This window comes from Rattus rattus, chromosome 1 (assembly GCF_011064425.1).
Source record: "Rattus rattus isolate New Zealand chromosome 1, Rrattus_CSIRO_v1, whole genome shotgun sequence".
Taxonomy (NCBI): domain Eukaryota; kingdom Metazoa; phylum Chordata; class Mammalia; order Rodentia; family Muridae; genus Rattus; species Rattus rattus.
Genome location: NC_046154.1, coordinates 14,215,460 through 14,227,872, shown reverse-complemented (window position 1 = coordinate 14,227,872; position 12,413 = coordinate 14,215,460). Strand labels below are relative to the sequence as shown.

Here is a 12,413-nt window from a genome sequence, read left to right as displayed (position 1 = left end):
GATCCTGCCACACTGTAGTAAGGCTCATCGGCTTTCCATGACCCCCTCCAATCTTGCATTTTTTATGCCTTCAAATCCAGTACCATAGGGATAACATTTAGGACAACTTAAGATGTATCCCAGTTCTCTTGGATCACAGTATCATATATCAGGTTCTGTGTGTAAACCCCAAGGAAACACTTTCCTAGACATTTGCTTTAAAAGATATGGAACCCATTCCTTTGAATGAATTAGGATGCCCACAAGATGGTACCTTCAATGGGTGAGGTCTTACTCACAGGTTGTCCTTTCTATTGCTCCAGTGTAGCACTTTTCATATTCCAGCTGGTCTCAGATACTCACAAGAGAGTCTTGATTTGAGAGCATGCCTCCTGACAGATGAGAGTCTTCTCTCAAATTAAAGATTTGAGTTCAGGCAAAGCTTGGTGCTTCTTGGAGTTCACTCTTTCCTTCCATTCCCCTTCTTCCCCATTCTCTGACTCTCTTTCCTACAAAATGCTTATGAAATTTTCCTATAATCCATGCTAAGGATAAATGGGTCCACAGAGTTTCTCTCAAAGATTTTCAGGACAGAAAGAGAAAATGTGAATTGGGAGTTAACCAGTGATTTTGACTTCATCTGTCAGGAGTGGGGCCCCTACAATGCTTTATCATCACAGATATAGATTCATCCATCAGTGATCATGTGACAGGTTGGTGGCATCAATTTGGCACAGGGCTATAAAATAATATCTCTAGGAAATCCCATGATGTTTATTCTCTAACGACTGTGATAGAGTTCTGCTAGATGCATCACTGAACATTGTCATTGAAGGAAGAAAACAGACATGGTGAGAACCTACGCACACAGGAGGCTCTCAACTGTGTCTCATGTCTCACCCTTATGGCCTTATGAAATGAGGTACTCAGCAAGGCCCTTTGCTGATGTCAGACGTCATCCTTGGCTTGTCCTACTTATGAGGTTATTGTCACATATATTTTTTCTTTTTTTCCATTATAGGTTTTCTTTTTGTTTTCTGTTTTTCCATTCTACTTGTTTTCTTTTTTTTTTCTTTTTTTCAGAGCTGGGGACCGAACCCAGGGCCTTGTGCTTGCTAGGCAAGCGCTCTACCACTGAGCTAAATCCCCAACTCCATTCTGCTTGTTTTCAATCTGCTTGTTTACTTGTTTCTTTAGGGTTTCTCATTTAAATGCTAAAGCATTTAATTATCTAACTACTGACTTCAATTTTGAGGTCTCTTTATGCCCTTTATGAAACTGACTGTAGAACTCATAGCCTTATGAGAACACGGAAAAGATAAAGCTTTCTTATCAAATAACATAATGCATCCATGAAACCCATCTTCTAAATGGCACCAAGTCACAGGAACCCCCTGGTCTTCTAATCGTTTCTTGTAGAGTATAGAGTCATCACGGAGGACATCATACTCATTGCTCACCAGGAGGGTTTCAGGAAGCTGAGCAATGGTCTTGTCATCTGCCAGTAGAGGTGACACTTCTAAATTGAAAATATGATTAATTTCTAAATAAGCGGCCTCATTAAAAGGCCCAGGAGACTCAGGTTGTGGGCCTTGGCTCTTGAATCTTTGGGGGATGTTGTCAGAGCTGAGCCATTTCTTATACTTTTTCCAGTTGTCTGGAGGTATAAAAGTACCTTTCAACATGTCATCCATCCAGGACAGGTCAATGGCCAAATACTTACATACACAAGTCACCAAAAATTTCCTAGATAGAAATGGGGCATTTGGATACTGCTGGTAAGATGGCAACTGGAAATTGATCCCCTGAATGACTGGATTAATCAGGACTTGAGCCCGAAACTTTGGAAGATCTTTTCTGTCCAATAACGCCTGGGCAATAATAGCTGCAGCCCCAGCTCCAATGCTTTCTCCACTAATCACCACCTGTTCAGGGTCTATCCCATAAGTTTTCAATTCTTTCAAGAAGTGGATGGTGGCATTCAGGCAATCCTGGTAAATAATAGGGTGATGATGGTCAGGAAGCTTACGGTACCTAATGAGGAAAACAACAACAAAACAAGAAAAACATATATACTAGCACAGACAGGATGTTTAATGAAGGTTATTCAAATAGTGATCTCTATGCCAAGAGAAGACAGAGCCTGATTAAATTCTAAGAATGACCCAAGAAAATCTAGATGATATCCTAATTAGCTTTAATCTAATAGCGTCTATAGTTATCTGAGAGGAGAGCCTCAAATGAAGAATTTCCTAGTTCAAATAAGCCTGTGGGCATATCTGTGCATGGGGTGGTTACCTTGATTATTAATTGGTGCAGGAGGGTCAATACCATCATAGACAGCACCATTCCCTAGGCATGTGGCCCTTAGCGATTATTCATGAGCTTATAAGGCAGCAAGCAAGAAACATCCTCCCTGGTTCCTGTCATATTTGGCTGTGAAGTGAGTTCCTTGGTTAGAGATAATGCTTTGTGTATTAGTAAGCAGGTCTGTCTTCAAATTCCTCAACATTCCTTAACAGTGGACTGTGACTCAGAGTTATAAACTGAAACGAAATTTTCCTCTACTGCTTTTGGTCAGGAGATTTTATCACCTCAACAGAAGGAAAAAACATAGATAAAGAGTTGCTCCCATTGTTTTCTACATGACTTTGAAGCACCTATCCAAAGTCAGAGTGGCAGAGATTCTGCATTCAAATATATATGGAATAAAGAGCTCTGTAGAAGATAGTGCCAAGTTGAAAGCTAATTACACTGAAATTGGGAAAGCAAAGAATGACAGGGACGAGGCAAAGGCTTGTCTTACTACATGTCAGTCAAGGTGGGAAGGAAAAGATTTGACAGAATGAAGTTGGTTCCACTGGACATAACAAGGAAGAGGTGAGACAATAAGAGGACAGTGCAGAACAGCAGGAAAGGAAGAGTGAGTGAATGCCTGCTTGTGTTTCAGCCTTTCTCATATAGTCTTTCCAGGCACTACTCAGTGAAGTTCTTTGGCATCTCAGAGTCTCTTCTTTGGCTAGTCAAAATCAGCCACTGCATCACAATACTCAACCCTACAGGCTGGATCTTTGTAGTTCCCCACAAAATATCACTATGGTTAGTCAAGAAGTCTGCTGCATGCATCTAATTTGCAAAAACAGTTCAATGGTGTACAGAGGCCAAGGGAGGTGTGCTCTGCATGCAAGAGATCTTTAGAGTCTGCAAGACCTTTTGAGATTTGGTTTACAAAAATGAAAGTTCACATACCATAACACTCATGTAAGAGGAGGTCCCTGGAGATTCTAAAGGTGATGCCTTTCTCCTGCCATCACAGAGAACTATACATGCTGAATGTGATGGCTAATCATGATTATCCATTTGATAACATCTGAACTCACAAAATCCAAGCAACATGTGTGAGTTCAAGCATGATTTTTATTGGATCAGTTGAGGTTGGAAGACCCACATTAAATCTGGACCACATCTTCTAGTAGCAGGCATCCCACATAAAAGGATACAGGACAAGTGACTTTTGCATTTTACCTACTTTCCCTAAGTCTTGTTGACAAGCATATTGACCCTATTCCTAAGGTATTCCTTAGTGGTATTAGAACCTATATTGGAATTCAAACATAGAGTCAAAGACCAGGAGCTCCCTAGTAATCCTTTGACACTTGAGCACCAGATTGGGGCTGTGGGGATATCCAATCTTTGAGACAGAACAACTATTGGATGCTCCATAGAGCTGGATCATAGCTTGCAAGGTACTCTAATAAATCTCCTTTTTCAATATGTATTCTATAAGTTCTGTTGCTCTAGAAAATCTTGAATAATAGATATAGTAGCTTTCTCCAGTCACAATATCTCACTATCTACACAGCCTGAGGGATGTGGTGTGAGCCACATAGTAAGGTGTGAGGGAGCCACTGTGGAGGCAATCTAACAGGTGAGCTTTGACTTTCCCATTGCTTTCATTCTATACTTTACTATGTTATATTTACTCATGTATGCTTAGGACAAGAGATGGGACTGTAGTAAGCAGCCCCTTCTGTCCTCCATTCACTTAAAAAAAACCCTTTGTTTCCAGAAGATTAGAGTTGTATCTTAAATCACTCTCCACCTTGCTCCTTGTGTTTGGCATTTGGATCAGTGAGTTTTTAATGGTACACTCTTACTCAAATAATAACTCTGACCTTGATCTAGGCCATCTTTCACTACTCCATCATCCTCCCCGTGCCAATAGCAGTGGGCTTCATGTGGTGCTTTGGATGAGGACTACTTCTCATAGGCTCAGATATTTAAATATTTGATTTCTAGCTGGTGGCACTGTTTAGCAAAGTTGTGAATCATTTGTGAGATGGAGCCTTGCTGGAAGAATGATGTCACTAGTAGTGAAACTTCCGTGTATTTAGCCTTGTCCCATTTCCTATTCACTCTCTGCTTTCTGCTTATGATTGAGGGTATGTGCTCTCTACTTGCTACTTCTACTGCCCTTTCTGATGCTAGCTGCTATGCCTCCTAGTCATGATGGACTCATCCTCCTAGAACCATGAACTGAAATAAAATAGGTTTTCTTTAAGTTTCCTTTGGTTGTGGTGTTTTATAACACCAACGGAAAAGTAAATAAGATACCCCGATTCTGGATCCATTATTTATTTTCTTCTGGCATCAATTTAATGGGTCTCTAAGTATCCTGTTGATTTTCATTATTTTAAATTACAATAAAGAAGGTATTGGGTTTGGTGTAAGTTGTTGAAAAGTTTTATTTATTTTTTTTCCCTGCCTAGATTCCTATACATCATGATGCACCTTTCTGTTTCACTTAATGAATGGCCATGGAGTAGTCCAGAGCATAGTAAGGCCTTCTAATATTGTATTCATTTTACCACAGTTCATCCATGTACCTGATGAAGCTAATGTCTATTATAAGCTACTTACCCCACGGATAGTAGTACTGAATCTGTCTCTGAGGCCAGGTAACTGCATAAGTTGTGGTAACAATCTGTAAGGCAAGAACAGGTCAAATGCATCTCATGGAGAGGACCTAGAACTTCTACCACAATCCTAGGACAGAAGCTTCTGCTATGGGTAAGAAGGTGACATCCTCTCTGTGTTCTGATTCTTGTCACCTCTGAAATAACTCTGGACAGATCTACTTGGTAAAGCCAGTCATCATTCTCAATGTCAATGTCAGGGTACAAAGGGACTTATTGCCTCACCTTTTTGTGTTATTGTACTTTATAGTAAGGAAACAGAGGTCTGGGAAGCTTGGGGGGGGGTCTGAAATGGATGAAGCAAAGACTGTGGGTTTGGAATGACTTTCTGAAAATATAAATAATTGTATATATTTCATATTAAGTAAAAAATATACACGGGCTGGATGGGTCATTTCAGTTAGGGGGACATTGCACCTGAAGTTCCAGAAAGTGGAACCTCTACAATGACTAGGTTGCATATCCAGGTAGAGTGCCAGGTACAGAACCTGAAACATGCATCTTCGACTCAGCTGTGTCCAGCCCTGACTGTTGCATACAGGGATACTTGGTAGTTTGTGCACATGTTTGGAACCAGGATTTATGAATGTTACCGAGTAATGTAGGAATAGCAGGGAACTGGGACCTTCAATGGTGTGGTGAGAAGTGAAAACAGGTGCTAAGGCCAATGCACTGAGTCTCAACTGAGGCAGGATGGTAGCTCCTCTAGTTAAGGTTCTTAACAATCATGCTGCAACCTTGCTGTATATTAGCATCATTCATGCTTTCTTAATACAGATGTCTGGGACAAAGAATGAATTGGATTATAGGAGGCGACTTGGGAGTGGGTGTGACACTAATGGCCACACAACATGGACTCCCTCTTAACCACAACTTTGGCCTTTCCATCTGTTCTCCATCCCTTCACTGTGTCCCACCACATCCTGCCTTACCTTAAGAGCCTCAAGTTGTTCCAGTCTCACAGTCTTGTACTTTTCCCTCATCCTATTTGGAGTGACTAGTATAGAGTTGAGATGGTGATGTACCTCTTTTGGACACTGAACCAAAAAGGCACCAAGACTTCAGCAACTCATATAAGTAGCATTTCTGTGGGTGTTTCACACTACTGAAGAGCTTGGCAATCTAGGCTTCCAAGGGTTTTTGAGATTGAAAAATGCTCCTGGACAGGGATGGAGCCTATACCTGGGTTCTGATCATAGTTAATTTGTGAGCATCATAGCAACACCTTCAGATGTAAAATAGCCATGGATATTTCTACCATCGGTGGCAGCAAAGAACCCCTATCTCATCCTGTTCTACCTAAGGACAGCCATCTGTCCTTGTCTACATCTGTACTTCCTGCTCATTCAACCATTTATTCCTTTGTAAGTTTATCCTTTCACTCAACCATCAACAGATAATTATATCCATGTGCTTATTCAGTCAGTCAAAAAACTACAAACAATAAGGCCAAGCACTGGGGATCCAGCAACTCACAGCACATGGGTCTTCTCTCCCTCTTAGCATTCCTGTTCTGACTAGGGGCAAAAGACAGCAAACAAGGAAACACATGGATTGATGAACCAAAGCAAGCTCAGATGGTGACAAATACCATACATATATTCAACAAGAAATATGTCATAAATGGAGTCAGAGTGTAGGAGTTTAACCTCAGAATGGCAGAAAATGTCTATAGGTAGATGTTGGAGGAGGTTGCTCTAGAAAGGCCATTTGTGAAAAGGTCCAAGATCAAGTGGGTATTCACCTATTCCAAGGCAGTCATGGGGGAAGGCATGTTTTGAGAATATAGTAGCATGCACAGAAGACCAAGAGTTTTGAGCTCAGTGTGTCTAGTGTGCATAATAACAGAGTCTATGCTGCAGTATAGCAAGGGCAGAACAGGAAAATATTAAAGGGCCAAAGAAGAGGCTAGACTACCTATTCTGAGGTATGTTTTAAGCCCCTCATTGTTCAGAAAGAGGAACAGCCTACAAATTAAGAAATTGAGAAGAGGGTGGCCATCACAATGCTCAGCTGAAGGGGCTGGATAGTTACAGATTGTTGATTACACTACGATGGTCTTGCAGACCTGATGGCTACATGATTTTAGGATCTTGGATGAGCCGGTGTCTTTGAGAATAAATGGAAGAGAAGAATCATACCAAGTACTTGGTTGTTTGTGACACTATGTCCTAGACTAAGACTTATTATGGAAAACATTTCCATAGACATGTCAACCTTATTGATTGACAAAACCTGCAATCTCAATTTGGGGCCCCCAGAAGGATTTCTGACTGCTGCTTTTTTTTTGGCTCCCTGCTAATAATTCCCAATGGGAATATAGATGTAGTTAGGTATGTCATGAGACACTCCCCTTCTTCTTATGCCTCAGAGATGCTTCTTACCCAGGCCACCAAACATACAACCTCCTCCATGGTAGAAGATGATGCCTCTCCGGGGGCCAGAGGAGGTTGTCTTGGGCTGAAACAACCTCACAGGGATTGTACCAAAACGCAAGTTCTTCACCAACACACCAAAGTTATTTTTTGACACCAAGAGGTCTTGAAAAAAGCAAAAAAACCGGGGCATGGAACAAATTTTCATCTTCTCCAGTACATTCCCCTGTGGGAGAGAAAGAATTAAAGACCAGTTGACTACCTTCCAAATCCACTTTACAGCTATTGCCCAGTATTTTGTGTAACTCAACTTACGGCTTTACCAAAACTCCTAATTGGGTAGAATGGTTTCTTGTAAGCAAGTGAGTGCCTAGTTGTGAAGCTTTAAATAAAAATGAAGGGCATGATGAAGTAGTAGAGAAAAGCTATTCCTCCTTGCCATCAGGATTTCCCAGTGGCCTTTGCAACAAACACTAATTGCCCCAGATTTTTTGTTCTATGCTAGCTCTCATCTCCTCTCTTCCATTTGATACCTCATTTCCTAGGTACATAGGTGCCTTTTTACATTGCTTTACCAGTTCCTTAAAAATACATCATGAGAACTGGTGGTCATGGCACATACTTTTAATCCAAGCACTTGAGAGGCTGAGACAAGCAGATCCCTGTGATTTTGAGACAAATCTTGCCTACATAACGAGTTTCAGTACAGCTGGAGCTAGCCAGTAAGACCCTGTCTTAAAGAAATAAGAACCAAACCAAACCAAACACAAACATACAAGCAAAAATGGGAGGAAAGCCACGGTTTCTAATCCCATGCTCATGTAATGACTCACATCACACCCTCTACTACACACAGTCGAAAATAAAAGTGAATGCTGGGCCAAAGCCTACCACAGACTTGAAGTTCCTTTCAGGTTTGTGATCCATGCCTACTTCAACTTCTGCCCCAAACTATGAACCCTGAACTACGTGACTCTGTGACTTTTTCTCATAGTTTCCTTATGCACAAAGCAGGACTGATTTCCATGCACTTTAGAGCTTTCTGGATGCCATAAAGTGGGTGGGTTATGAAAATGACCAAACAATGAAATTTGCCAATGGTGACACTCTCTTCCATGGTACCCTAAGTATCAAACATATACTTCTTAGAAATTGTGTGGTACTCTGTAAGTATGAGTGACAGGGATACAATCAACTGGTAAGCCTAAAGTCAAGACACTTTAGATATTTGAGACCTCAAAGCGTAAGTCTAGAACCTAGTAGCCACAAATGTCTCACAACAGGTCAGCCTTGGAACATAACCTTTGTATCATCTGATATGAAAACTGGATTGGTGAGTTCAGCTTTTTAATCCTAATAGACTGATGGACACCAGGATGTGCCATAGTGGTGGACTCCACCTGGAAGATAAGATGTACGTAGGCTTGATTGTTATGTGGCTTCCTATCTTATTGGGGTAAGCACCAATGACCTCAGAACATCTTTAGAAGTTTGTACAGTCCATAGCCACATTCCCTGATGCCATTCTCTTCCCTTCACCTCCTCTATTCTTCTACCACACTGCTACGTGATGATCCTCCAAAGTCAAGGCCCTTGGATCTCAGCCTCGTTTTCTTTTAGTTGCTAGCTCAGGTGTCACCACTCAGCAAGAAGTGTCTTCTGCCTTTCTCTAGCAGGAATTATGGTCTCTTTCAGCCTTTTCTTTCTCATAGTCAGGGATATTTATGAGTATGTTTCACTTGCTACTAAAGGGAAGCTATGAGTGATGTTTGTCTTATGCATTCACCTCCATGATCTTAGAGCCTTGTTGGCACATGTCCAGAGGATACGTTCAAACCCCACTATGCTAAAATGTATGAACACAGTGAACACAGAGAGAGACTAAGTGTGTCATAGGGGATAAATACAGCCCAGCAACTGGCTTCATGCATGAAGCTTTTTGGGTTTGCTAGGATATAAGAAAGGAGTTGTTTTTCATCTTTTTCTGGAATGTACTGAAGATGGAAGGTTCTAAGAGACTTTTCCCAAAGTGGGCTGGCAAGGACAAGGTCTGTCTCCCCATGCTCATCTCCAAGTCCTCCCCCAACTTTGTAACTATACTTTCCACTAAGCTTGGCACTACACAGAGGCCCAACCCATGCTTACTGAATTAAAGACTAATAGAGTGACTAAACACTGAGGTAGTACCTAGGCTTCCAAAATGAACAGCCATAAACCCAAAGATGATCTTCAAACAACTAAGAAATCTACTGTAAACAACTTTTTCCTGCTGAGGGTATTAAGTGGCAATGACACTCTACAGGGGACCACAGTATTTAAGAAGTCCTTATCACAGTGTCTGTCATCATCACTGACTGGTATCTATTATCAGGTGCTCTTAAATTATTTGGATTTGCCAACTTTGTCCCAGCACTGGATTCTCTACCCTCGACAGGACTGAGTCATTGAACAAAACAAAACAAAAACAAAAACTTACCAATGCTATTGTCAACTGGAAGAAGAAGTGTAGAATGTGAAATTTCACTCGTTGGTGGATGGGAGGAGGAACATGTACAGTGAAGATCTCTTTTATGAGAACCCATACACTGACCCCCAGGACCAGGAAGCTTGCAGTGGTGAAGAGTATTATCACCAAGATCATGGTGGTCTTATTCCTTTAGAATATGCTGACGAATACCTATCTCCCAGAAAGAGCGTATAGAGCTCTCTCCTCCACAGACCCAGGTGCCTTATAACACACAGGGTGACTTCTGAGCCTGTTCCTTCCCACTACAGGCAGCTATGACATTCTGGGAACATCTTCTTGTGATACTCAAGGGATTGCATCAGATCCCCACCTGGAGAAGATCCCTGGCACCTTGTCCCCAGGGCAGATTGGACTTTATCATAGGATCTGGAGCATCACCAGCTGGTTGTGTGACACAGTGAGGAAGTGTGACACAGTGAGGAAGCACTTGCTAGGGACTGATGTTGGAGTATGGTTACATTTATGATCGATTTGGAACTTGTGGAAGTCATGTCAAGTGCCCTCTGGGTCTTCCTTCTCTCCAGAACAAAATAAGAGTCTTAAGAGATGGCCTTGTGTGTCAAGTAACATTTGAGGAAAGCCACAGAGTATATAGAAAAGTTACCCACATACTGTTCTCTCTTCTTACTAGCCAGATATTCCCAGTATCAGAAATCAGCTTCACAATTGCTTCTTGTCTTAGCCCCATCTTATTTTCTTGTGTCTCATGTACCAACATCTATGGTATAGCTGATGATAGGGATTAGCTAATTTAGAGACCAAAAAACCCCTCACCTATGAACACATTTTTTTCTATATAAACCAGAACATGTAGGATAAACACCATCTCCTTTTATTATTTATTATTTATTATTTATTGTTCTCAGTGACAAGCAAGTACGGTGATTTTCCAAAATAGCTGAGAGACTAGAGAGTATACTGCAGTCTATAAAAATACCATGTATAAAACAGAACCATAAGTAGGATGTGGGAACTATTCTATAGCCTTTCTGTGAGCAGTAAGGCATACAACTGAGACTGAACTGTTCATCCAGAAAGAATTTATCATGCCATGAAAGGGAAGAATTGCAACAAGAAAGAGACAGGTGGACATTCTCCCCAGTTCAATATTGGAAAAATCAATAATACAATATGAAGACAGAGACCTTATAACAGCTAAGTACAGGGAAGTGTGATCATCAGGAACACTTCATATCTAAGCTGCTTGAATTGAAGTGTCAGATGTAGGAGGAAAGAGCCTCTCATGGGCTGCCTTGTGAGTATATGGTTCATGGGGCCTTGTGGGATAGATGGTCCCATAGGATCCATTAGAGACACTTGATTATTACTGGCTGAGATCCCCCATGAATGTCAAGGACTGGGGGACCACAGAGGATGAATAGGTATTGGAGAAATTGTGTATAAGAGTGGTGGTGTTCCATACTCAGTCCACCAGATGAGATGGGATTGTTTTCAGGAGAGAGTAAGAAAGAAATTGGTTAGGGAGGTATCCTGGAGTTAATAATGGCCACCTTCCGTTTTTAAAAAAAGTGAGTGTGGATGGTTAGCAAGATGGCTCCATGGGTAAGTGTGATTGGTGTCAATTCTTATTAGCTGAGCTTGATTTCTAAAACATATATTATGGAAGGAGAGAACCAAGTCCAAAAAGTTATCCTCTAGTCTATTCACATGTGATATAGCATATGCATGCTTGCATAAATACACATAACACACACAAACACACATGCACATATACAATTTACTCTCATTCTCTCTTTCTCTGTGTATGTGTTTTGTGTAAATTTAGTGGTCTCTCTGATTAACTAATTGTAGAGAGGTGATTTGTTGAAGAATGTGAATGTACATGGTTAGGAAAAAGACATTCATGGGAACCAAGGGACTGTTGGTTGAAAATTTTAATGCTGGGAATGAGTTATCACCCAAAACTTGTTGATCTGCAAGACCATTAAATCTACACACACACACACACACACACACACACACACACACACACACACACACACACACACACACATCTATGGATGTCGTAATCCCCTGTGGCGAAATAACTACTGTTGTTTCATAAAATAAGTGTGATGTGCTACTTAAATTGCTTTCTAAAAATTTATATTTATATCTACAATAGAGTATTGCTAATGTCAGTTTCAGTCATAGAAGAAAATTTTGTTTGTTCACAATGAGGGATTGTTACTGAAAAGATGTATATGTGGCTCCTAAGAATGATAAACTATTGGTGTGTAATAGTGGATCAATACTCAGTTATACATTGTTGTGGTAAATTCTCCAACCCATACAAGCCCAAGCAATGAAAACACAACTCAAATAGTATGAATCCAAACTTCCTGCCTAGATTGGGCAGATCTACCACTACACTATTCTATTCCTTAGCAATGAGCATCAAAATTCAAACAGCACCAGGGCAACCCACAATCCACGGAAATCAAATGTAATGAGATATTCATGTTACTCCCTCTATCACTTAAGTAACATCACAGAAAGAGAGAAAAGGTGGAGTGCTGTGTGGTGATTTCCTCTTAATTGGGATGTTCCCTAGAA

At 40.9% G+C, this 12,413-nt stretch overlaps 1 protein-coding gene across 1 annotated transcript; it reads right to left on the bottom strand.

Annotated features, from left to right (window-relative positions):
• Positions 1–1,223: 1,223 nt before the first annotated feature.
• LOC116890268 (arylacetamide deacetylase-like 4) lies at positions 1,224–9,971 on the bottom strand. Its single transcript, XM_032890986.1, has 4 exons — positions 9,807–9,971; positions 7,340–7,556; positions 4,900–4,963; positions 1,224–2,013 (listed from the first exon to the last, which is right to left on the bottom strand). Exons 1-4 carry the CDS (start codon positions 9,969–9,971, stop codon positions 1,224–1,226), a joined length of 1,236 nt encoding a protein of 411 aa, XP_032746877.1.
• Positions 9,972–12,413: the final 2,442 nt, after the last annotated feature.